The sequence below is a fragment of the Lissotriton helveticus genome, chromosome 8, assembly GCF_964261635.1.
Source record: "Lissotriton helveticus chromosome 8, aLisHel1.1, whole genome shotgun sequence".
Classification (NCBI taxonomy): domain Eukaryota; kingdom Metazoa; phylum Chordata; class Amphibia; order Caudata; family Salamandridae; genus Lissotriton; species Lissotriton helveticus.
In genome coordinates, this window is record NC_136069.1 from 975,409,374 (window position 1) to 975,436,122 (window position 26,749).

Sequence of the window (26,749 nt, forward strand, 5' to 3'; positions counted from 1 at the left end):
ATTTGTTACAAAGAGAGATTGCTTGGATCTTTAAAATGCGATCCATGAAACCGATGGGTCTTAACGAATGTTTGGAATTTTCCTGCTTTTTATGAAATACCTTCTGGTATTATATGTCTTATACTGTACTTCCATTAGTGCTGCATCATATGATTTAACACATGGGTTAACATGTCATGTTATGTTTTGCATTTTTTGATATTGGTTTGCATTTTTTGATATTGTTTTACTAATGGTTCCTTTTGTATATCGTGCCAAATATTGGTTTACTAATTAGTATATTGTTTTCTAATGTTTAGACCTACACTTAACATATAGCATGATTTGCGTAGTTCACCTAAAATGGCCGCCGACTGTAGTCACTCCGTAGTCCTTTTACATTGTTCACCATGGCATTTTCTTCAACCCGATTTCCCTTTCCGGGTTGAAACACTAACCGCTGTAACCGGATGAGATAGCTTTTTGCGACCCACCCGAGGCACCACGCCAGACAAACATTAAGTAAGTCGGCACTCTGCTGCATTTCTATCAATCCAGCACGTTATTCATACATTTTATGACTCGTGATGCATACCTATTAAATTAGAGTATATTCCCTTATTGTTTACATCTTAGACTCCTTCCACGTCTGATGACACGTGAGTGTTATTACTGATTTCGCTCACGTTTGTACGTCGTAGGCACTTTAAAACATCCGCTCACGATACGAATCAGCATTCACATTGTGTGTCCGTTATTCGCACTGAGATCACTTCACGTTTAGTTCACTTTTTATTCTTTGTTTGTAGAAGCCGGCCAGTCGTAAGCACTCCCCACCGGTACCTACCTGCTTGCTACGTATCACGTGACACCCAGGCAGTTCACATTTCATTTTATTTTTATCATTCAATACTTTTGTTGTCATTACAGACACTTAGTGCTATGTCTTTATATTTATAGAGCTCCCAAACGAAGGGCCAACGGCCCGAAATGCATTGGAGCAGTTTGTATTCTTGAAAATCGATGGAGTTATGAACTTTTGAAATAATCATTTAAAACCATATCGAACAGAATGTTATCATGAGGATTAATGATGATATTGAATAAATTGTTTACATCATCTCCTGTGGAATCTTGCTTGACGAGAACCTAAGGTGTGCCCACATAATAGGGATGCCACCAGTGTCTTATGGTGGCGCATGACAGTATTCATTGTTCCAGGAAGACCTTATCAACCACCTCCTCTAAGCTAGATGTGGTTGGTTGTAGCCAACGGTTGCCCAGATCCTGTATCCGATAATAAAGGCAACAAGGTTTATCATGGGTGTTCCACTTCTCTCTGCGGAATCTGGACCGGTAATACTCACCGTCATATCCAAGACGCCCCAGGATGGTTCTCTTGATCTCGGGGTACGGGGTTATGCCACAGGGTTTGCGGCCTGATAGGCAGCTTTTAATTCACCGGCCAAAAGAGGAGCTATGTACTGGCCCCATCTGTCCAGCGGCCAGGAGGCTGTGGTGGCTACGCGCTCAAAATTGGTAAAGAAGTAGTCCGGGTCTTTACCAGGTTGGAACTACTGGAGCAGGGAGCTAGGGACATTGGGGTGTACCCTGGTGTTGGCGATGGTGTCCGCCAGCCTCTGTATGGCGGTGTTCTGGATAACCTGGTTATTAGTGTTGACCCCAGCCTGGGCCTGTAGTGCTTCCTGCGGGATTTGCGGTCTTTTTGTGCGGTGGTTGCTTGGTCTTCAATGACCAGCTGCGGGTGTCTCTGGCCCTCCGCCAGTTGTTTGACCATGTTGGTCATGGTTAGGGGTTAGGTCATCTCCTTGTCCTATCAGAAAGGAGGGGAATCCCACTTCTGACACCACTGTGATAGGGCAAGAAGGAAGCGTAGTCACTTAGTTGTGTATGAAGGGGTTTTTATTTGTGTCTCATTGTCCCTTAGTACACGTATCCTTAGTCCTCTGGTGCCCTTCTCTGAGTTCTTCTTCACTGGTCTGGCCGTCACTGTATCTTTACTCCTCTTTAGACAGGCCGTGGCTGTTAGAAATCACACCAGAACAATGAGGAGCCCTTCACCAAGCACCACCGGGAGACAACCAGTTAGCCAGGTCAGCGGTTCTGATCCCCTTGGCAACCCTCTGTGCCTGTTCTCAGATTTGCAGGGAAAGCTGGGAGCTTACAATAAGGAAGTAACTCCAGGATTTCCTCCTGTGTTCTCAACTTCCCTTTTCCCCAGTGCCGCCTCTAACACCCTGCCTAGCACCCACAAGCAAATCACCAACTTCTTCAGGGTTTCTCCCTGTGATAACACTTGCCTTTAGCCATGACGTGGAGAAGTGTGGCTCACCGATTAGAGCGGCAGACCCTGAGGCAGAGGTCTGGCCCGGGACCAGGGTTCAATTCATGACGCGGCAGGGTCTTGGGCTCAATGTCTACAGACTCGATAATTCTCGCCTAGGTGCCTACTCTAATCATGGTTCATAAAGGGGGTGGTGATGGACAGAGTATCTGAATTAAGCAGAACACTCCTACCCAGTCAAAAGATCAGGGCTTGATCCATCACCGTTTTTTAGGTCATTGCAGCATCCCAGCTCAGAACCTGGCTACATGCAAATTAGTCTGACCCTGGCCCAGTGCATCATGGGAAAAGGGCAGACCAAACTACCAAGCCAATTCTTTACTGGAAAGGAAACAAGCTTCCGGGGACCGGTTTCTGGCATTACAGCCGACTTCGGCCCGGCTTGCTTGAATCCTGATGGTGCAGTGAGCAAGGGACTCACATCTGAGCATACCCTTCCACACTTGTGGTGGCCAAAACGATTCATAAAGGGGGTGGTGATGGACAGAGTATCTGAATTAAGCAGAACACTCCTACCCAGTCAAAAGATCAGGGCTTGATCCATCACCGTTTTTTAGCTCACTGCACCATCCCAGCTCAGAACCTGGCTACATGCAAATTAGTCTGACCCTGGCCCAGTGCATCATGGGAACAGGGCAGACCAAACTACCAAGCCAATTCTTTACTGGAAAGGAAACAAGCTTCCGGGGACCGGTTTCTGGCATTACAGCCGTCTTCGGCCCGGCTTGCTTGAATCCTGATGGTGCAGTGAGCAAGGGACTCACATCTGAGCATACCCTTCCACACTTGTGGTGGCCAAAACGATTCATAAAGGGGGTGGTGATGGACAGAGTATCTGAATTAAGCAGAACACTCCTACCCAGTCAACAGATCAGGGCTTGATCCATCACCGTTCTAATCATGGATCCCACTCTGCAACTCTGGGCAATAGCTTGCTTAATCTCCACAATGGCCCCGAAAGCGCTTGGATGCCTGGCCTCACCTTGGAGGTGCCCAGTAAGGGGGCATCTCACATGGAAAGCCATGAAGGGTTCCACAGCGGTATACAGCGCCAAGATACCTTTCAGGTGATAGTGCGCTTTACAAGTATACACACATTACATTACATTACATGACTCCGGACTGGAGTCACGTCCGTCTCGCCTTCCCTCGGGTCACCCGCTCTACTCCTCCCAGCGTCTTCTTCGTCCTCCTCTCGGCTCCTGCACTCGTCTCGCACACTGCTTACTCCGCGCCTCTCCTCAGCTGTCACCGCATCTACATCACCTTCTTCTGCCATGTCCGCATGTTCCTCTCCCTCTCGCGTTGGTTCATCTTCCTCACTCGTCGCTCCCGCAACCACTTCCGGGTTGGAACGGAGTAGGCTGCTAGAGCGTGTCCCTCTAGTGCCCCCGGGGCGCCTCTCGCCTGTATCCCTGATGCTCCTACCTCAGTCACTTTTTTGATATAGTTTGGCCAATTCAGCTTTAGCGATAATTTGGATTTTGTCTAACTATGAAAATGAGTGGTTGAAATATTATTCTAGCTAAATCTGAAGTTGGCTTTAGTATGTGAAATAAATGAACTGAGCGTATGGCACTGCCTTTTGCCAACAGTGAAAAACAGGTTTAGGACCTTTTTCACTGTAAGGGTATGTAGAAACATTAAATACGTATGTTCCACTTTTTATATACTATGCACTCTGCCTAAGGGCCGGTAAGGTCTACTTTAGGGGTGGCTTACAACTATTCATATGGAAGATTTTGGTGTATTAAGTAGGGTGATTTTAACAGGTGAAAATGGCCATTTATAACTGCCAAGTTAGAATGAAAGTAACAGGCCAAGAGCAGTGTTTGCCAAACTGTGAGTCGCGAGCTGATTTTCCGTGTGTCCCAAAATTCAAAGCAGTAAATAAAATGCCTTTAAATCTGGTCTTTAACTTGGCACATTTGCTGATGATTCAAAGACAGAGGTCACATTTTAGGCTGCTTTAGTCTTTCAACATTGGGGTTGGTGTTTACTTTTTTTTCTCTGATTGCTTAGTGAGAGAATTTTTTTAAGTGAATATGTGACAATGTAGGATATTGTTTTGTGCAATCCACAATAAAATGTAAATACCTATAAATGAACTTTATGCATTCAGCTGTTAGGAAAGCAAAAATGAAGCCCGTTTTTCTTATAATTCTGAAGTGTGCTGGAAGCATAATTTAATTGGATCAAGACACTTGGTGATGCACAAATGATGAATATTCACAGAAACCCGATTTCCACACATTATCATTTGTGTGCTATATAGTTTTATCAGTAAAACTGTATCTCTGTGCAAATTTAGTGTCCATCTCAATTGAAAATGTGTTGTCTGTAAATGACAATGCGCTACCACACAATGATTTAATTATATAAAAAAACACCCCATCTCATGTCCTTTAAAGTTAGGTGGGTCAAAAAAGTTTGTTGTTCTTATAAGTGGGTTGTGATTCCAAAAAGTTTGGGAACCACTAGCCCAAAGTCATGTTTTCACTTGTTCCTTTAGTGTTCTCACAATAAGTGCTGCAGTCCACTAGTAACATTTAACTTGCAGGCTGGGGTACACAACGTCCTATATACTAGGGACCTATTGGTAAGCTAAATATATCAATCCTACATGTTTTTAGTAGTCAGAGCATATACACTGGGCGCTGAACAGGAGTGCCCCCGTGTTGAAGGTCAGTACACCAGCAATAAAAAGTAGAAAAAGTGTGGAGGTGTGACCATGCAAAAAGAGCACTTCCTTACAATGGTACGCCAATTATCCTGCATCCTAAGTTTAAAAAGTAGGTTAGAGTATAGATTTCCTGGTCTCAATGTGAACACTGGGCTGGTGGCAAAACTGTACATACATGTAAGGTATGTGAAGATGAAATTCACCAGCTAAAAGTAAAAGCAGCCCCATCCCACAACTTCTAGGTGTGCCTGAGAGATCGGTTTAGTTGTCTCACCGGCCTGATGAAATACAAAAAAAGTAATAAAAAAAAAAACACACAATTGCATTCATAGAAAGCCTTTGGTTAGCATTCTTTATCCATTGGTCTGTTCAACAGTAATTCACTTTTTGCTTCCACTCATAACAGCATAGGGCAGAGAGTGAGCAGACTTCTGCCGCTGGCTCTTTTGCGCTGCGACTGATGGCATTTTTCCTGATTGCATGTGCACATCCACCAAAAACATGTGCACCACATGTCAGAGCTTGGGCCAATACGTTACTTTGCCAATGTTTTTTTCTTCTAATTTTTCCTTTTTTTCCAAAACCAACAGGTCTGCCTTTAGCAGGCTGGTGCAATGGTTACTGCAAGCATATGTCTCCAAAAAGAAAAAAAAACAAGCCAACTTCTACATTTAGGAGTTTGCTTGGTTTTTCCTTTTCTTTTTCTTTTTTTTTATTTACGACATATGCTTGCGAAAAAAAAAATAACCATTGTACCAGTTTTATAAAGGTAGACCTGTTGGCTTTACCAATGCCTTTTTTTGTTTGTGCCAGTATTGTTGACTTTTTGGACAGGCTTAAGGCGCCTGTAATATAAGCAAATACCTTATACTTTGGTATCATGAGTGGGTTTTTTTTAATCCAAAAGGGGATCCAGGGTGAACAAAGCAAATGCAAAGAGATGATGAACGGAGCGCTGAAACTTTTCAGACACTCGCCGCCAGTCACAGACCTGGGTTGAATCCATTATCGTTCTTTAGCTCACTTTGCCACCCCAGTTCAGACCCAGCCGTATTTAAATCAGTCTTGACCCTGTTCCTTATTGGAACAGTCCATCCCGAACTGACAAGCCAGGTCTTGCGGGCAATCGATGTCTAATGGGTTGCCCGGCTCATTTAGATGTGACAGGAGCAGAGCTATCTCTTCTTGTGCATTCATATGGGCATGTGTCTCCAAATCCTCAGCCGTTGGACCCATTTCATTTGAAGATGAAAAGTTATCACTGTTACTTGTACAGGGGAGCTTCAATAAAGAGCAACACAGAAGGCGAGCTGCACATAGAAGTTTAGAACTTGTGTCTGACACATAAGATGTTTGCTTCACAGCAGGTCCCGATATTCTAGTAAGGATTCCTCACACCCAAAGGCCAGCACTTTTGGTTATTGACAGATTCAAGCGACCACATGTCACCAAGGATGCAGTGCTGATTAGAGGTGTTTTGAGTAATTACCTGATGTATTCTGGTAGCAGTAGTGCGATACTCAACTCGAAGTAGTACACCTGAACACAAACAAGGTAATCACAGGACTAGGTCAGTGTGTCCTTAGTGACATGGAGTTATCTAGTAACCTTCCACTCACTGTATGAAGCATTTGAGTTGGACTGGATTATGTTAGGTCTACATGTACTGTATTTATTGTGGATAGAGCCAGTCTCTACAATACTTACTCCTGCTGTCAACAGTAAATGCAGTGTGTTCTTTACTCCCATTGCAGCGCACAATTTACAAACCTACATTGTTTTTATCACTACTGTTTGAACATCTTTACTCTCTGCAATCTGGTTAAATATAAAGAAACATCATCATCGCGATGCCCCTCATTAAGCTAATTATTTAATAACATGTTTCTGGTGCTCCGACGTGTGGAGGTTATTTTCGTGTGTTATTTATTCTAGTACAGCAATTTTTTTCAATGGTTTGTCAAACGAATCCATCTCTGCTCTGATGCAACAGTATGCGATTGTATTTGTTTGCACAGCTAGGTATGTGTTATTTGTACCTATCAGCAAAAATGAGCACATTGTTTTCTTTCTCTTCTTGATTATTAGATCAATCATGCATGCTTGGATGTGATTGGAGGTAGGGATGTGCCTGGATCGAAAGTAGCCCTGTGGACAGAACATGGAAAGTCTCGGCAAAAATGGAGACTCAACAAAGATGGCACAATAACATCTTACATTAGCAATGAGCTTGTCCTAGATGTAAAAGGTAAGTGCTAACAAGCAGTGGCAAGGCCAATATATCTTGGTTTATGAGCTAATGCAGGCAGCATCAGCACATTAGAGTGAGACACATAGGCAGCAACCAGCAGGAGTGGACAGAGAGGGTTATAGTTGTAAAGGATTTCCTTGTGAAGTGAAATGCAAGCACTCTAGTGGATGCAGAATGTTACACCCCAAACAACCAATAGCGCTAGGCGAAAGATGGAGGCTCACCTGGGCTGAGCGGGATTTGTAGCACCTCAAGCCAATCACTGAAAAAGGCTGATCAGAGAAACTCAGTGGTTGAAAGTAGTAGACACAAAGCCACCTCTGGGGATAGTATTGGCAATAGGTCTGTTTGACGGTTGTGATGTCAAAATCGAGACCAAAAAGCAAACAAACGTTCTGTGGGTTGCAGTCCTGGATGTCTGTGTAAAGGATTTTTATTCAGAAAACCAGCATTTTGGCAACATGCCATTCACAGTGTCTTCATTGTCTTATAGTAGGTCAACTTCGAATGGGTCATGATGCCCCTCTAGTCCCTCATTAAGGGTAATAATAGCTAGCAGATTACTCTTCAAGGATCTGAATATGGTGTCCATGCCATCTTGATTTTTTCATGTTTTTTTCATGTTTGTTTATAGTGTACCATATAAATATTTTCCACTGCACTTTAATGATAAATGTGCGAATATGTGTTTAATAACATACTTGCAAAAAACAACGGAAGAGTGGCTACATGAAGCAGCTAATATTAGAGGGACAAGCACAGGTTTGTTTTAAAGACCCTCACTCACCAACCTGGTGGTGACATGCTTCATCATGGGGACCCAGCAAGGAAGCCAAATGCTTCCCTGGTGTGCTACAAGGGGGGGGGGGTTTGTGTGAATTTAAAAAGTCGCCAAATACTACCGGTAAAATAATTTATTCCAGCTGATTTGGTTACTATTAAAAACTGGTGACGGATCTGTACTCGCTAATAAGTGAAGCCGGGAGGATCCTATATATTGAGAACGTGAAAAACGGTCAACATGTTTCTGCTTATACATGCACTATCTGCAAAGCTTTCATCAGGACCAACTAGAGAGAGACCATGGCGGTATACGCGCGCTAAGGCGTATCCTAACCTCTGGTCTTAAGTGATGGCAAAACTCACGGATCGCCACTTCGATCTTCAGGTATTTCCTAGATTGGGGGTAGTCTGGAAAAGAAATAGCAGCAAACCACATGTATATACATTTTAACTAATTTTTGTGGTCGTGTCTTCCCAAATTCGTGACTTTTTTGAACAACATAGTGTGTCCCTTTGTGAAATTAATAAATGAACAAACAACACCTGGCATTCAATTGTGAGCAGGTGTCCTACCACCACCACACCATGCTTTTTAGTGTGGGAGGGAAATCATAAATCTACTTTCATCCGTACTGAAGACACTCTGGAAACTATTGGCGTCCTGCGCAATCACCCTCTTCTCGAGGGTAGAGAGAGATTCAAGTTACGATCGCTATTTGGAATAATTCCCAGCATGTGATGTAAACAAATGTGTTCTAAAAACCCCTTTAACTATTTAACCATGACTTCGGTCATGTAAGCGCACATGGAACGGCACGAAGTTATCATGCAAGGTGTAAAAATTCACAGCGACATGTAGGAGAATGGCTTACTTTAAAAACAGATGCAACTTGCATCATGAGTCCAAGGTGGGGGAACTGCCGGGAAATTCTAAATAAAAAGGAAACATAATCAACTATTGGTGCAACAATATGACCTGGGACATCACGTCCAACTGTTGCCAGCAGCTGGCCAACTTACTTTCAACTTAGCAGAATCCCGCCGTCCATCTAATGAGATACGCCTTGACCCGAATGTTAGGGGATCGAATGTTTCTCCTGTACTAGAATCAAATTTCCGGGTCACGTGACGTGGGGACGCTAGGTAGCGTATAACATCACCGCGTGAGCCGAAAAAGGCTAAAACGCTGGCAAAATTGCCCCGGCGCTCGAAAAAAAATTCAAAATGTTTCGAACTTTAATGTTCGTGTGCCTCACTAATATGGGAGTATTATGCAATTGTGTGTGCTCTGAACAATTACCAATACTCTGGTATGCCAATAAAACGATGGATGTTAAAGTTAACTTATTGAAATCGCCTGCAGTGGGTAATTAGGCTATTTTGTATTTGATACAAATTCTGGCAATAAACGGGAGATGAAATGTTATGGTTGAACAAGATATATCCTGTATAAATATGGGGCGTGCTAGACAAAAAAGGACCAGATACATCAAGCCCATAATGTGGAGCTTTTCGGGCCCATGTTACAGGAGAATCAAGGAGGGGTGAGATATACCAAAACAGAGCCACTCATGCAGGTAAAAGGTTATATCTGAAAGAGACACGTTAGTATTAGATTCCTTACCTTAGAATATCCCCAGGCGTCAGACTGGATCCGGAAATTTTTGCATAGCAGTACCCTTGCGCGTCGGTAGGCGTCGTCTGCGGCTCCGCGTCCGTCGTCGGCGTCGTGGGCGCCGTGATGACGTCGTCGGAGTACTTAGACGCCGCCTCCGCGTGCTGACGTCAGTTCTTCTTTTTTCCGCGCCAGCAAGCGCAGATCTGGAAAAAGCAGTAACCCTAGTCACTTTTGACTATACTTTTTGATACCTTTTTGATTACTATTTCGAGTCTCTCGACTCCGAAACGGTGCTGTAGGGATGCCCGGGTTCAAGCCCTGTGATGATTGCGACCGGCTGATGTCGGTCACGGATCCTCACCGCGTGTGTTTGTCGTGTTTGGGCGTCGACCACGACGACAGGGCCTGCTCCGATTGCCGGGCCCTCTCTTCGAAAGCCAGACGGGAGCGGTCCCGTAGGCGACTCGAACTCCGGCAGTCGGTCCCGCGCCGCGAGAGGTCCCGATCCCATGGGAGGTCGAGGGACAGGTCGCGGGCCCGGAGCCTCCACAGCTCCGAGAGTAGGCCGCACTCCTCCGGGTCGAAGTCGTCGTCAGGTAAGAGGCACAAGAAGTCCAAGCGGCGTCATCGCTCCTCGGACTCCCCCCGACGCTCGCGCGATGCGGCCGGGGGTTCGGGTGACACCGCCCACGCGGCTCCGTCGGAGTCGCGGGCGCCGCGTACAGCCCCATACCCTCCGGTCCCTGGGCTCAACGCGACGCCGGAGGAGGTCGAGCGCTTCCTCATGGCCATGAGGAAACTCTCTCCTCCGACGGGCTCCGCGGCGCCTCCGGGCCCAGCGGACCCGTCTGGGAGTCCTAGCGGGTCGGCGGCTCCGGCCCCGACGCCGTCGGGTGCTTCGGCCCCGACGCCGCCGATGCCTTCGGGCCCGGCGCCGCAGGCTCCTGTTATCCCGACGCCGCCGGCGCCTTCGGGCCCGGCGCCGAGGGGTCCAGTTGTTCCGACGCCGCCGGCGCCTTCGGGCCGGCGCCGCAGGACGCCGCTGGTCCTCCTTCGGGATCTGGTTCGTCGACCTCCCCGGCGTCGGACCCTCAGGTGTCGCCTCCGGCGCCGTCCTCGGGCGGCGCCGACCCCGGTTCTACTTCCGTTCCTGTTCGGCCATCGGGGCGGCCCCGTTGGGCGCCGCTCGAGACGCCGTTTGGTGATTTTCACTTTTATGAACAGGCCCCATTGATTGAGGACCCTGAATTTCAGGAGATGGGTGAAGGAGAGGACTGGGAGGGGTCTGAGGACCCTCTGACCAGGGAGTGTCAGTCTCGTGAGGACTGGACAGAAGACCTTGGGGAGGCCAGTGGTCTGGACACCTCTCCAGACCCTGGGTTTGTCTCCCCTCCTACCGTGGCTTCGGAGGAGGGGGCAACATATAGCGTGGTGCTGATGAGGGCTGCCAAGGCCTTAAACCTTGAGCTCCCCGTCGCGGCCGTGAGGACTAACCTCCTCACTGAGGTCCTTAAACCGCAGTCAAGCTCGGCCGAGCCTCTGCTGCCCTTTAATGAGGCCTTGACTGACGTTCTTCTGGGCACTTGGTCCAAGCCCGCTACGGGTTCGCCCGTAGATAGGAACGTGGCCAGACGCCACCGCCCGCCCCGGGCGACCCGTGTTTTCTGTCCTCCCACCCTACCCCCGAGAGCCTGGTTATCCAGGCCTCCAATTCCCAAACCGCATTCCCGTCGGCCCCGCCGGATCGGGAATCCAAGAGGTATGACCAGTATGGGAAGAAGATCTTCTCATCCATTAGTTTGGGCCTGCGGTCTTCCAACACCGCCTGCCTCTTGGGACGTTACACCCACTCTGTGTGGGATAAGGTCGCGGAAGTGCTGCCAGAGTGTCTGTTGGAGGTACGGGCCAAACTCGGCCAAGCCCTTGTGGAGGGCCGGGATGCAGCCAAGTATTCCATCCGGTGTGGCCTGGATACCACTGACTCGCTGGGTAGAGCGATGGCAACGACGGTGGCGGTCAGACGCCACGCCTGGCTGAGGTCCGCCAACTTCTCGGCAGATGTCCAGAGCACGCTCATGGACATGCCGTTCGATGGCCGTCGCCTCTTTGGCGACAAGGCAGACCATGCGCTTGAGCGTTTTAAGGACTCCAGGGCTACGGCCAAGTCCTTAGGCCTCTCGGGCCAACGCCAGCAACCGGCTGCCTATCACTCTTTTCGTGGCCACGGAAGGGGTGCGCCCGCACGTGCCGCCAGCCACGCGCCGCAGGGCAATACCCAACACGGTGGCGGCCGTGGGAACTGCCGTCCGGGCGGTCGTGGGCAGCGGCGAGGTCAGTCCACACCTTCCCCCGCAGCATCCGCCTCAAAACCTTCCTAGTCCGTGCTTTCAGGCCCATGTGACGCCAGTGGGGGGCAGGGTTCGCCATCACCACCTCCACTGGCGCACTGTCACGTCGGACAGGTGGGTGCTGCAGATCGTCCGAAGGGGCTACTCCCTCCCCTTCGAGCTGACTCCTCCATCCATGCCACCGCAGAACCACCGTGTATCGGGGGATCACTTGCGACTTCTGCAGGAGGAAGTTACGGCCCTCTTGGCCAAAGGGGCCATCGAGCGCGTTCCTGGGCCAGAAGTAGGGTGTGGTTGCTACTCCCACTACTTTCTGGTACCCAAGAAGGGCATAGGGGGCCTGCGCCCTATCTTGGACCTACGGAACGTCAACGGCTTCCTCCGGAAGGAGAAGTTCAAGATGCTGACACTGGCTCAGGTCTTAGCTGCCCTGGATCCAGGAGACTGGATGGTGGCGTTGGACTTGCAGGACGCTTATTTCCACATCCCCGTCCTACCGGCGCTACCTGCGGTTCACGGTTGGCCACGAGCACTTTCAGTTTACCGTGCTCCCCTTCGGCCTTACCAGCGCCCCACGGGTGTTCACAAAGGTGATGGCGGTGGTCGCAGCTCATCTGCGCAGGTTGGGGATTTCAGTCTTCCCCTACCTTGACGACTGGCTGTTGAAGGCGGGCTCACCCCTGACAGTCGTCAGCCACCTCCAGACTACGGCAGACCTCCTGCATCAGCTGGGGTTCTCGATCAATGTGCCAAAGTCACACCTGTGCCCCTCTCAGAAGCTCCTCTTCATCGGAGCGGTTCTAGACTCTGCGCAGTTTCGGGTTTATCCACCCGAGCAGCGGGTCCGGGATATTCAGGCTCTGATTCCCATCTTTCAGCCGTTATCCCGGGTTTCGGTCAGGTGACGCTGCGGCTTCTGGAGCTGATGGCCTCCTGCATCCTGCTGGTGCATCACGCCAGGTGGCGGATGCGGGCTCTGCAGTGGGACCTGAAGTTTCAGTGGGCCCAGCATCAGGGCAACCTATCCGACCATGTCCTGATCTCGGAGGGCACTGCGAGACAGCTGCAGTGGTGGCTTACGGACCGCGATTGGGTCTGCGGCAGATCCCTCTCCCTACCCCAACCGGAGCACGTAGTTGTGACGGACGCGTCCCTCCAGGGCTGGGGCGGCCACATGGGAGAGGCGGAGATCAGAGGCCTCTGGTCTCCGGCGGAGTCCCGGCTCCACATCAACCTGTTGGAGCTCAGGGCGATTCATCTGGCACTAAAGGCATTCCTCCCCTCTGTCCGGGGGAGTGTAGTGCAGATGTTCACGGACAACACCACCGCCATGTGGTACTGCAACAAACAAGGCGGTGTGGGGTCGTGGATCCTTTGTCAAGAGGCTCTTCGCCTTTGGCAATGGCTGGAACGCCAGGGCGTGACCCTGGTGGCTCAACACCTGGCAGGTTCTCTGAACGCCAGGCCGGACGAGCTCAGCCGTCGGTGCATGATGGATCACGAATGGCGTCTGAACTCGGAAGTGGCGCAAGGCCTCTTTCAGCAATGGGGAGAGCCTTGGTTAGATCTATTCGCCACCGAAGAGAACGCGGAATGTCATCAGTTCTGCGCGTTGGAATTTCCAAGGCAGCACTCGCTCGGAGACGCTTTTCGTCGCGAGTGGAGTTACGGTCTGTTGTACGCCTTTCCGCCTATACCACTTCTGCCCAGAGTGCTGAAGAAGATCAGGCGCGACCGGGCCCAAGTCATCCTTGTGGCTCCGGACTGGGCTCGAAGGTACTGGTATCCCGAGCTACTCAGTATGTCAGTCGATCCCCCGGTTCGTCTGCCTCTTCAGGAGGACCTTCTGTCGCAGCAGCAGGGGACGGTCCTCCACCCGAACCTGTCCAGTCTCCACCTCCATGCTTGGAGATTGAGCGGCGACAGTTGAGGCCATTTGACTTGCCTCCTGAAGTCTGTAACGTCATTCTGGCAGCCAGGCGTCCCTCCACTAAGTCGGTATACGCCTGCAGGTGGAACAGATTTGTGGCATGGTGCACAGCAAAGGCTGTGGATCCTCTTGCTGCCCCTCTTTCAGAGGTTCTTCTCTTCCTTCTTTCTCTTGCCCAGCAGGGCTCTGCTCTGGGCACTATCAAGGGCTACCTTTCTGCCCTTTCAGCCTTTCTCAGGCTGCCTGATCAGCCTTCTTTGTTCAAGTCCCCTATTGTGAACAGATTTCTTAAAGGCATCACTCACACATTTCCCCCTGTTCCGTTTGTGATGCCTCAGTGGGACTTGAACCTGGTTCTAACTTTTCTGATGTGCGCTCCCTTTGAGCCACTTCACAATTGCCCTCTTCGCCTTCTGACTCTGAAGACTGCTTTCCTGGTTGCCATCACCTCTGCCAGGAGGGTGAGTGAGCTCCAGGCTCTTTCTTGTACTCCACCTTTCCTTTCTGTCCATCCGGACAAAGTGGTGCTTCGTACCAAACCATCTTTCCTGCCCAAGGTTGTCACGGCCTTCCACATTGGGCAGTCTATCACCTTGCCTACCTTCTTTCCGCCTCCGCATCCCTCTAAAGAGGAAGAGCGGCTCCATCGTCTGGACCCAAAACGTGCGCTCTCGTTTTATCTGGATCGCACACGCCAGTTCCGGGTGGATGACCAACTCTTTGTTGGTTACGTGGGCGCCAAGAAGGGGAAAGCGGTGCACAAGAGGACCATCTCCCGGTGGATCATCTTGTGTATCCAGGCATGCTACTCTTTGGCTAGGAAGGAGCCTCCTGCTGGATTGCGGGCTCATTCTACCCGAGCCACGGCGACTACCACTGCCCTGGGCAGGGGTGTGCCCTTACAAGACATCTGTCAGGCAGCTACGTGGGCATCGCTGCACACGTTTGCAAGACACAACTGCCTGGACAGCCAAGTCCGGAGGGATGGCTTCTTTGGCCGTTCCGTCCTCCAGGACTTTCTGGTGTAAGTATTGGTTCGCAGACCCACCACCGGGGTTGGTATTGCTGGGGTATCTATTCTAAGGTAAGGAATCTAATACTAACGTGTCTCTTTCAGATGCACAAGTTACTACTTGTGTAACGATATATCTGTAAGAGACATTAGTTAGTATTAGATTCCTTACCGACCCACCCATCCTCCCCGTTCTGCGAACCAATATCTAGGGTTAGGGTTGTCCCCTTCAGGGCCCTAGTTTCAATGGCACCAGTGTTGGTTTTTAACATGGCTCTGCGTTTCTGGCGCGGAAAAGCTGTGTCTAAGAACTGACGTCAGCACGCGGAGGCGGCGTCTAAGTACTCCGACGACGTCATCCCGGCCCCCACAACGCCGACGACGGACGCGGAGCCGCAGACGACGCCTACCGACGCGCAAGGGTACTGCTACGCAAAAATTTCCGGATCCAGTCTGACGCCTGGGGATATTCTAAGGTAAGGAATCTAATACTAACTAATGTCTCTTACAGATATATCGTTACACAAGTAGTAACTTGTGCTTTAGGACCGACCCCCATGGAATGTTGTCATTCATCCCTCCATGGTGGGTAGAGAGCCGATATATCCATCGTTGCTACTTTTCAAATAATGTTTGCTGGGTACTGGGACCTGACTTGATCTGCTCGTTGACAGTCCAAATCAGATCGTTGGTGGTATGGTTCATAGCCAAGAAATGGTCAGTGAGTTTTGTACTTGACTTTCGGCACCTAATGTTGCTCCGGTGTTCGCACACACGTTGCTTCACCTTCCTGGTTGTCAGGCCCACATATCTCAGATTACAGCGGCAGGTAATCAAATAAAACATTGGTGGAATTACAGTTTGTGTGGGATGTCTGACGCCAAACCTTATTTGGTTCCAAAATGAGTTGTTTAGTAGCATTCGTCAAGTGGCACACTCTGAGTGTACCGCATGGGAAATGCCCCGTCACTGGTGGCAGACCCCATGCATTGGTGATAGTTTGAGTGGTGACTGTGTCTTGTGTCCTGGGACGGGTGTGTACTAGAGAGTCCTTCAGGCTCCTCGCTCTCTTATAAGAAAAGAGAGCCAATTCCCAATGGTGATTATTGCTTTCAAGGATCTTCCAGTGTTTCCGGATCGATTTATTGACAGCATAGGAAGCATTGTTATAGGTCGTCACACAGGTTAGAGGGATATCTCCCGGGGCCTTAGTTGTATCTTCTAGGAGAGCTTCTCTATTCTGGTTCCGAGCTCTCTTAAAGCTTCTCTTAAGGATTCTTTCAGGATAACCATGTTGTTTCTGTTTCTCTGTTAACTCATTGGCCTGTGTTTTGAAAACTGCGACATCACTGCAGTTTCGTCGCAGTCGCAAAAACTGCCCAAAAGGGAGATTTTCCCGTAAGGGGCGTGGGTAGTAGCTGGTAAATTGCAAAAGATTGTTTTTTGCAGTCGGCTTATGATGAGTCCGGGTCTGGAAAGAGTTCCCAACTTTGGTAATCACGACATCCAGAAATATCATTTCAGTCTTGTCATAGGTGAATTTGAGGTGGGGGTCACAAATGTTGATCCAGGCAAAGTAATTCAGTAATTCATTTTCTGGTCCCTGCCAGATAACAATCACATCATCTATATATCTCCTCCAGAAATTCAGGTAGGGGAGATATGGGTTCTGATCTGAGAGGATGTGTTTTCTCTCAAAGATGAAAACGTACAACCCGGCCACACTGGGGGCAAAAACGCTGCCCATAGAGGTCCCCCTTGATTGTAAATAAAGGTCGCCCTTATACTCAAAAAAGTTTTCTTTCAGGGCCAGGGTCGCGCAGGAGATGACAAATTCCTTGGGGGTGATATAATCCCACGGTGTTTTGTCAAGAGTAGCCTCTATAACTCGGATGGTGTCATCCTGGGGGATGCATGTATAAAGGATTTCAATATCCAGTGTTACGAGGTAGGTGGGTTCATCCTCTAGTTTCATGTCTTGTAACAGAGCAAGAAGACTCTTGGTATCCTTCAGGTATGTGCTGGTTGATTGGATTAGAGGTATTCAGAAAGAAATCGCAATAGCGAGAAGGGGGCTCCAGAAGTGAACCGATCCCGGACACAATCGGCCTACCAGGTGGAGGCATGCGGTTTTTATGCGTTTTAGGTAGCGTATAAAAATAGGGAATAGTGCCCTTGGTGGTCGTGAGGAAATCAGCCTCATGTTGAGCAATGTGTCCTGCTGCTTCAGCTTCTGTCACCAGCTCCACGATAGTCGCCCGTAAGATCGGTGTAGGATCCTGCGTAAGGCGAGTATAACTTTCATCGTCAGATAAGAGGCGTCTGCACTCCTTATCATAGGCTACTGTATCTTGTATAACCACGCATCCGCCCTTGTCTGCTGATTTTATCACGATGTTAGAGTTATCCTGTAAAGAGCAAAGGGCTTGGAATTCGCATGCTTTCAAGTTTTTATATGAGGGCTCATCCTCCTAAAGGATTCAATATCGTTAAACACTGCTTGTTCAAAAGCAGTGATCTCGGGAGGTATGCAATGAGGAGGAGGAGTAAAGGTTGATTTCAACCTGAACCCTGTGTCACCCTGAGTAGTCTGTGTTCCCTCAGAGTCCTGTTTTTTTAAAAAACTTTTCAACTTGAGTTTACGGAAGAATCCTGCTAGCTCACAATGGAGTTTGAAGCGAACAAGTCTGGCTGTTGGTATAAACCCAAGACCTTTTTCCAAAACTCCCATTTCTGCTTCGGTCAAAGTGATGGAAAACAGATTAGTAACTAAGCTTACTGATTGTTTGGACCTACTCTCCGCTCTTGTGTCTTTCTCCGGGTGTTGTCCCCCCTGCTTCCTCTTCTTCCCAATGTACCTGGTTGTTGCCCTTTCTTCTCCCGCGGCCTCTCTGGCCCCTCTCTAAAAAAGGCGGTCGGTACATGTTCTGCTGGAACATTGGTGGAGGGAAAGGGGAATTCCATCCCATCATTGGTGGGTAATGGGGAGGATTGAACATGCCTTGGTAACCACCTGCACCAGGTTGTGGGCACGGCAGCCAGTACTGATGGTAGTTGGGTTGTCGCCTGTTCTTTCCTCTTTGGCGTGATTTAGAGCTATCACCACTAGACCCACTCGCTGTTGAGTCATTATCAGAGCTATCCCTACCCCCTGCATTCCTGGTTGGGGGGGCTGTATGTTGATCTGGCATACGGGTAGACTTTGTCAAAAGACCATTTTGCCTAGTGGTGATAGCTCTAAAGACTGAAATTATATTTCTGGATGTTCTGATTACCAAAGTTGGGAACTCTTTCCAGACCCGGACTCATCATAAGCCGACTGCAAAAAACAATCTATTGCATTTTACCAGCTACCACCCATGGCCCTTATGGGAAAATCTCCCTTTTGGGCAGTTTTTGCGACTGCGACGAAACTGCAGTGATGTCGCAGTTTTCAAAACACAGGCCAATGAGTTAACAGAGAAACTGAAACAACGTTGTTACCCTGAAAGAATCCTTAAGAGAAGCTTTAAGAGAGCTCGGAACCAGAATAGAGAAGCTCTCCTAGAAGATACAAATAAGGCCCCGGGAGATATCCCTCTAACCTGTGTGACGACCTATAACAATGCTTCCTATGCTGTCAATAAATCGATCCGGGAACACTGGAAGATCCTTGAAAGCAATAATCACCATTGGGAATTGCCTCTCTTTTCTTATAAGAGAGCTAGGAGCCTGAAGGACTCTCTAGTACACACCCGTCCCAGGACACAAGACACAGTCACCACTCAAACTATCACCAATGCATGGGGTCTGCCACCAGTGACGGGGCATTTTCCATGCGGTACATGCAGTGTGTGCCACTTGACGACTGCTACTAAACAACTCATTTTGGAACCAAATAAGGTTTGGCGTCAGACATCCCACACAAACTATAATTCCACCAATGTGGTTTATTTGATTACCTGCCCCTGTAATCTGAGATATGTGGGCATGACAACCAGGAAGGTGAAGCAACGTGTGTGCGAACACGGAGAAACATTAGGTGCCGAAAGTCAAGTACGAAACTCACTGACCATTTCTTGGCTATGAACCATACCACCAACGATCTGACTTGGACTGTCATTGAGCAGATCAAGCCAGGTCCCAGTACCCAGCAAACATTATTTGAAAAGGAGCAACGATGGATATATCGGCTCTCTACCCACCATAGAGGGATGAATGACAACATTCCATGGGAGCCGGTCCTAAAATAGCCTTTTACCTGAATGAGTGGCTCTGTTTTGGTATATCTCACCCCTCCTTGATTCTCCTGTAACATGGGCCCGAAAAACTCGACATTATGGGCTTGATGTATCTGGTCCTTTTTTGTCTAGCACGCCCCGTATTTATACAGGATATATCTTGTTCAACCATAACATTTCATCTCCCGTTTATTGCCAGAATTTGTATCAAATACAAAATAGCCTAATTACCCACTGCAGGCGATTTCAATAAGTTAACTTTAACATCCATCGTTTTATTGGCATACCTGGATAGTGGTAATTTTTCAGAGCACACACAATTGCATAATACTCCCATATTAGTGAGGCACACGAAGATTAAAGTTCGAAACATTTTGAATGTTTTTTCGAGAGCCGGGGCAATTTTGCCAGCGTTCCTGCCTATTTCGGCTCACGCGGTGACGTCATACGCTACCTAGCGTCCCCGCGTCACATGACACGGAAATTTGATTCTAGTACAGGAGAAACATTCGATCCCCTAACATTCGGGTGAAGGCGTGTCTCATTAGATGGACGGCGGGATTCTTCTAAGTTGAAAGTAAGTTGGCTAGCGGCTGGCAACAGTTGGACGTGATGTCCCAGGTCATATTGTTGCACCAATAGTTGATTATGTTTCCTTTTTATTAAGAATTTCCCGGCAGCTCCCCCACCTTGGACTCATGATGCAAGTTGCATCTGTTTTTAAAGTAAGCCGTTCTCCTACATGTGGCTGTGAATTTTTACACCTTGCATGATAACTTGAATGACTCCCAGGTAGGGTACCGTGGTGTCCGACCATTGTATATCATATTCCCCTCGCACCTCGACCAGAATCTCGGGTGACAGAGAGATGTTGAGGGCCATCGATTTATCTGTATTAATTTTGAACCCTATTACGAGCGCAAAGCTATGGAGCTCTACGAAAATGGCGCGTAGCAATTGGACAGGCTCGGTAATGGAGAGCAGAATATCGTCTGCATAGAGGCTAATTTTATGGGTGTCCCCTCCGAACTTAATGACTTTAATGAGAGCGTGCTGTCTGACCCTCTGTGCCAATGGTTCCATGTAGCGGGCAAATTGAATCGGTGACAGAGGGCATCCCTGCCGGGTTCCCCTGCCAATCGGGAAGCGAAGGGAGGTATGGCCATTGACGCGTACCGTGGCGTTGGGATGTCTGTAGCGGTTTAAGATACGGGTGCAGAGAGTGTCCACGAGACTAAAGCGCTGTAAGACCTGCACTAAGTAGGGCCAGTGCACCCTGTCGAATGCTTTTTCAGCATCGATAGTGAGAAGCAAGCAATCCAGGCGCGCGCGAGACCCAGCCTCAATGAGGTGTAGGACCCTTCTGGTATTGTCGCTAGTCTGCCACTGGGGGATAAAGCCCGCTTTTTCCGGTTCCACGAGTTGCTGCATGTAGGGTGCGAGCCGGTTTGCCAGGATGCCCGTATAGATCTTGAAGTCAATGTTAAATAGTTAAATCGGCCTATATGAGCTGCAGCGGGTCGTATCCCTGCCGGGCTTTGGTATGACCGAAATGGACGCCTCTAAGAGTTCTGCGGGAATCGCCCCTGGTTGGTCAAAGGTGTTAAAAAGATCCTGCAAGAGGGGGGCCAATTGGTGGTAGAATGTTTTGTAGAAGGACGCTGGGTACCCGTCGGGCTCGTGAGACTTCCCCAGCTTCAGGTGGGAGATTTCGGATATCACTTCCTCTAGGCCTATGGGCCTGTCCAGGAGGTCTGCTTGGGCTGTGTTTAAAGCTGGGAGATTCGCTTCCTGTAAGTACGTCTGACCTGCCTGTGGGTCGAGGGTGTCGCTGGTGTATAGGGACTGATAAAAGGCCCCGAAGGCTTCTGCTATGTCAGCATCCTCCGAGACCAGGCAGTCCCGCACTGTCCGTATGGCCTGCACCCCCTGTCTCTGGCGTTGTCCCCACAGTTTGTTCGCCATTAGCCGCCCGCAGCGGTCAGAACCCCCCCCCGAGTAATACGCTTGCCGGAGACTAAGGGCCGCGTATTCCGCCGCATCCTGGTCTAAGGCGGCCAGCATTTTCCTTTCAACGCATAGTTGGCGCCAGGCCCGCGCCGCTCCCGTACGTTGGTGCATCTGCTCCAATTCCGCCACCCTTTGTGTGAGCTCTGCCCTCTTCTGCTCCCGTTCTTTATTGTTGGCCGTGGCCACAGAGATAAACTCCCCGCGAAGGACCGCTTTAAGTGTAGCCCATTGAGTGGCCCGTGTGGTGTCGGTGTAATTATTGTGTGTCAGGAATAGGGTAATGGCGGCTTTAATCCGTTTCACCGTTGTGGGGGTATGGAGTAGAGACTCCTTGAGGTGCCAGTGCCGTCGTGGGGTCGGTGCTGCTGGCAGGTGAACGGTAGCCACCACTGGTGTGTGGCCAGATAGCGAGGCTGGTAGAATATCTACGTCTTGGGCTCGTGGTACCAGCTGGGACGCGCAGAGGAAATAGTCCAGTCTGGCATAGGATTTGTGGGCCCCAGAGTGATGGGTGTAAGCTGTGTTGTGTGGGTGAAAATGCCTCCATAAGTCGGTAAGGCCTAGTAACCGGAGGTACGCATGTCCCGCCTTGGAGAGGGCCCCCACCTGTCCCGTTCTTTGGCAGGAGCGGTCTGCTATGTTATGAAAAACTAACTTGAGGTCCCCCCCGATCAGTAATTGCCTTACAGCGTTGGCTGTAGCGGCTGCTAATGTCGTTTGGAGGAATGTTTCCTGCCCTTCGTTGGGTGAGTAGACCGAGCCTACTATGAGTGTTATGCCTGCTATTGAGAAGCGGTATACCAACAGTCGCCCCCTCAGTTCTGCTTCCTTTTGAAGAACTTTGCCCTTAAATGATTTGGACACTAAGATCGCCACCCCGGCTACTTTCTTGGGAGAGGATGAGAAAAACTGTATGGGGAAAGCCCGGGATTTCATTCTGTGGCGGTCCCTGGGTAGGAGGTGCGTCTTCTGGAGGAGGCAGATGTCCGCTGCAGAGTGTTCCAGTTGGGACAAGACTGCTCGGCCCTTGATTGGATTATTAAGCCCTCGGACATTGAGGGAGAGAACTGTGAGTCTAGTGTGTGTCATCCTCTGTCAGGATGGTGTCAGCAGCTCTAGGTCGCGTGCTCAGAGGCTTACAAAGGAAAGGGAAAAAGAGCATAACGGTGGACAGGGGAAACCGCCCCCGACAGTCCCCAACCCCTAAACTGCAACACCCCACCCCCCAGCCAACCTTTCCCCTGAACACCCCCCCTCCCCCTACCCCCCCAGCCCCCAACCCCGGGTCCCCACTCCCGAACCCCCCAACCCCCTGCATGATGCCCCAACAATAGAACATAGTTCCAGTCCTGCTCCCCGACTATGCAGGTCTGTGGTGCATTACCTGTGTGGACGTCCAGCCACATCGTCTCCCATGCCCCCCCCCCCCCCCCCCCCCCCCCCCCGGAACCTGCAAATTGCCAGATGCTGAAGATCTCTCCTCCCAGAGGCAAATCAGTTCAGTGGAGCAGTATCCTTGGCCACTTCTTGGATGGCATTGTCCATTTCAGTCTTGATCGTCGGCGCATCAGGGCCGGCACCCGCTCTCACGGGGTGTCGTCGTACAATCTGCTGCCACCCATCCCGAGATGGGCGCCTAGGAGGTTTCGACGAAGTGCTCTCTTCAGGTTGAGTGATGCCTAGCAGGGAGCATGTCTCCTGCAGGGAGCGCAGCTGATGCAGGGCGCCGTTCCATCGAAAGATCAGGCGGAAGGGGCGACCCCAGGCATATGGAGTCTCTTTGCTGTGCAGAAAGTCAGTTGCTATTTTGAAGGCTTTTCTTTTCTGAAGTGTGATTGTCGACAGATCCTGATATAGGGCCACTGGGTGGTCTCGGAAGCGCCGGGGTTGTTGTCGTCGCGCTTCCCTGAGGATACGTTCCTTGAGGGGGTAGTCCGGTAGTAACGCCAAGATGTCTGGAGGTGGTGCTGCTGTCCGTCACTGCAGGGCAACCCGGTGCGCCCTGTCAATTCTAATGGTGAAGTCCACGGGCTCACCCAAGATGGTCCGGAAGAGATCCTGTAGGAACCCCGTAATGTCCTCACCTTCTTCCCTGGATGGGACGCTTCGGACCCGAATATTGCTGCGCCTGGACTTATTTTCAAGGTCCTCGGCGTGGGCTTGGAGGTCAACCTGCTGTTCTTTCAAGAGCACCACCTCTTGTTGTAGCTGTTCCATCTCCTCGTCCCGGGCGCTGCCAGATTCTTCTATGGCTGCTACACGTTCACCAAGGCCATCATCGTCCCGTCTAATCTCCCGGATTTCCCCAGCCACCTCTTGTTTCAAAGTATGGAAGTCCTCGCGAAGTGAATTGAAGAGGGACTCCAGGAAGGATTTGGTGATAGGCATGTCTCCGTCATGGCCTTCCTGGTTTGGTTTGATCGCGCCCGGCGACAGCTGTCCTTTCTCTCTTTTGGGTTGCGTCTTACTCAGCATTTCGGGGAGAGTACGTTCCCCCTTTGTACCCCACTGGCCCGCCATTACGTGTCCCGCGTGTGGGTGAGGGCGCTATGGCTCCTGGATGTGGTCAGGTGACCCTCCCTGGGGGGTCGTAGGCGCGACTGTTTGGTCTGGTGAAGTGGAGAGCGGGGCCGGGTGTTTGGGCGGGGGTCCCCTTGATCAGTGGTCCACTTGATCCGGCTAGCGTGGGCGCAGCGCTCCTGTCGGCGCCCTAGGCGCGTCTCAGCCCCTTCTCTGTCGCGGGTGTGTTGAACACGAGGGCCCGTCCCGGTGCTCGGGTGTCTGCCGCGCCTCTCCACGCGGCCACAGTTCAGGCCCTGGGCGCCGCGCCAAAGACCACCACCCGGGCAGTGCCCCCAGTTCACTGCTCGGGCCTCCAGTTGCGTGTCCAACGCAGGACTGCCACCTCCTTCCAGGGGCGGTACGGGAAGGGCGGGTGTGCGGGGCCTGCCACCCCCTCGCTGATGCCTACAGGGCGGCGAGGTCCTGCCGTGCTCCGAATCGCACTCCGGGTCCCCCGTCTCGCCAGACCCAGGGCGCTGCTCTCCGCATACTCAGAAGGGTGGGGCCGTCCTACCCCACCCCCGGTGCAATAATGTCCCTGGGTGCTGGGTGTTCCGGAGCCTCCGCTTAGGCCTATGCCCGTAGGCCGCGGCCTTACCTCTTGCAAGTGCAGGCCCAATCCCCGGACTCAAGTAGAGCTGCTCCCGAAGCAGGCCAGGAGGGCCCGGGGCAGTTCCTCCAAACAAAGCGGGGGAGCGGGCTAGGCAGCGCCAGGCGACAGCCCGGCGTTGCGTGCTCACCGCGGCCTCTCTGGGTGTGGATTGCTGGGCCGCCGCAGTTCCCCCGGGGCTCCGGCGCTTCACGGGTCCCGGCGGGCGCTCTCTATAGCCGCCTCCGGCTCGGAGCCACAGGACCGCTGCCGTTTCCTCGGGGTTGGCCGGGCCGCCCTCGGTCTCCTGCTGCAAGGCGCGACACTCGGCGCCGGGATCTGCAGCCCCACCGCTGATGTTGCAGGCCGTATCTCCGCCGCCGGTGCGCTCCTTCACATGCATCTCCCGGCTCAGGGCCAACGGGAACAACCCCCGGGGGCAGCCCGGATGAGTCTCTAAGGTCCCCCGCCCCCGTAGGTAGATCCGGGGGGAGGGAAGCGTAGTTAAACAGCCTGGAGAAGGTGAGGACGGCGGAGCTCGCAGAAGAAGCGACTCCTCACTCCGCCATCTTGGCCACGCCCCTCTTAAAGGGGTTTTTAGAACACACTGTGTGTATTGTTACATCACATGCTGGGAATTATTCCAAATAGCGATCGTAACTTGAATCTCTCCCTACCCTCGAGAAGAGGGTGATTGCGCAGGACAATAGTTTCCAGAGTGTCTTCAGTATGGATGAAAGTAGATTTATGATTTCCCTCCCACACTAAAAAGCATGGTGTGGTGGTGGTAGGACGCCTGCTTACAATTGAATGCCAGGTGTTGTTTGTTAGTTTATTAATTTCACAAGGGAACACACTATGTTGTTCAAAAAAGTCACGAATTTGGGAAGACACGACCACAAAAATTAGTTAAAATGTATATACATGTGGTTTGCTGTTATTTCTTTTCCAGACTACCCCCGATCTAGGAAATTCCTGAAGATCGAAGTGGCGATCCATGAGTTTTGCCATCACTTAAGACCAGAGGTTAGGATACGCCTTAGCGCACGTATACCGCCATGGTCTCTCTCTAGTTGGTCCTGATGAAAGCTTTGCAGATAGTGCATGTATAAGCAGAAACATGTTGACCGTTTTTCACGTTCTTAATGTATAGGATCCTCCTGGCTACACTTATTAGAGAGTACAGATCCGTCACCAGTTTTTAATAGTAACCAAATCACCTGGAATAAATTATTTTATAGGTAGTATTTGGCGACTTTTTAAATTCACACAATCCCCCCCACACAAACAACCAGCTCCGCTGCAGCTGCAGGCGTTGTAGCACATGAGGGAAGCACTCGACTTCCTTGGTGGGGACCCCATGATGAAGCATGTCACCACCAGATTGGTGAGTGAGGGTCCTTAAAACAAACCTGTGTGTGTCCCTTTAATATTAGCTGCTTCATGTAGCCACTCTTCCGCTGTTTTTTGCAGATTTAACTTGGGGGACTACGAGTGCTATTTTCCCTCACTCTCTAGTTGTTTTGATTATTAACATACTTGCCCAAATAATTTATTTTCCTTAAACACTTAATTAATCCAGATTTATTTTCACTGTCATGTCTGGAAAATATTTTCATCTACATAGAGATTGTGAAATAAAATGAATGAATTTAAGATTTTACACTTGGAGAATGTGGCAGTCCTTTTTGCCAAAGTGATGGCGTTTACGTATGTACGTACGTACGTACGTACCTATGTATGTATATATATATTTTTTTTTTAAACTGAAAAAACTAAAGGTTATAGGGACGTTATAGTTAGGCTCAGATTTCACACACACAAAACCATAGAATTTCAGCAGAATTTGAGCTAACTATAACTTACTCCCACTCAGAGCACTGCTTATGACCTCACATATTACATGATTCATGACATGGTTAGTGACCTCACTGATGACATCTCAAATGACAACACTGATGACATCATCTAGTCAGTGTAAGTGATTTGTAAATGTTTTTGAGACTTAGTTATATTCTAAGCTACTGCATAAGTTAAGTTGCTCTTCTTTTTGTACTACTGAGTGATACTGTTTCTAACATATGTCATCTGAGTGGCTGTGTGACTGTATGGCTGTGTGAGTGGCTGTATGGATCTGTCACTGGGTGTGTGAGTGGCTGTATAGGTATATCTGATAGAGACTATTAGTTATAGAGTCCTTACATTAGATTTACCCCAGGAGTCAGATTTGATCTGGAGAATTTTTTCTCTAGCAGTAGCCCTGCGCATCGGTCGACTCCGCGTCCGTCGTTGTAACCACAGGGATATGACTTCAGTTCTTTCTTTTTCCACGCCAGCCTTGCGCAGATCTGGAAAAAGCTTGCCCCTTGGTCATGTTTTGACTAAACTTTTCTTTACTT

The 26,749-nt window shown here is 50.0% G+C and overlaps 1 protein-coding gene across 1 annotated transcript in view; it reads left to right on the forward strand.

Moving 5' to 3' along the window:
- CRYBG3 (crystallin beta-gamma domain containing 3) overlaps positions 1 to 26,749 on the forward strand; it is a 1,541,789-nt gene that overhangs the window by 1,472,038 nt on the left and 43,002 nt on the right. Inside the window, exon 21 of the mRNA XM_078657810.1 lies at positions 7,116 to 7,275. Coding sequence (XP_078513936.1) covers positions 7,116 to 7,275 — 160 coding nt within the window. The remainder of the gene's footprint in view (positions 1 to 7,115; positions 7,276 to 26,749) is intronic.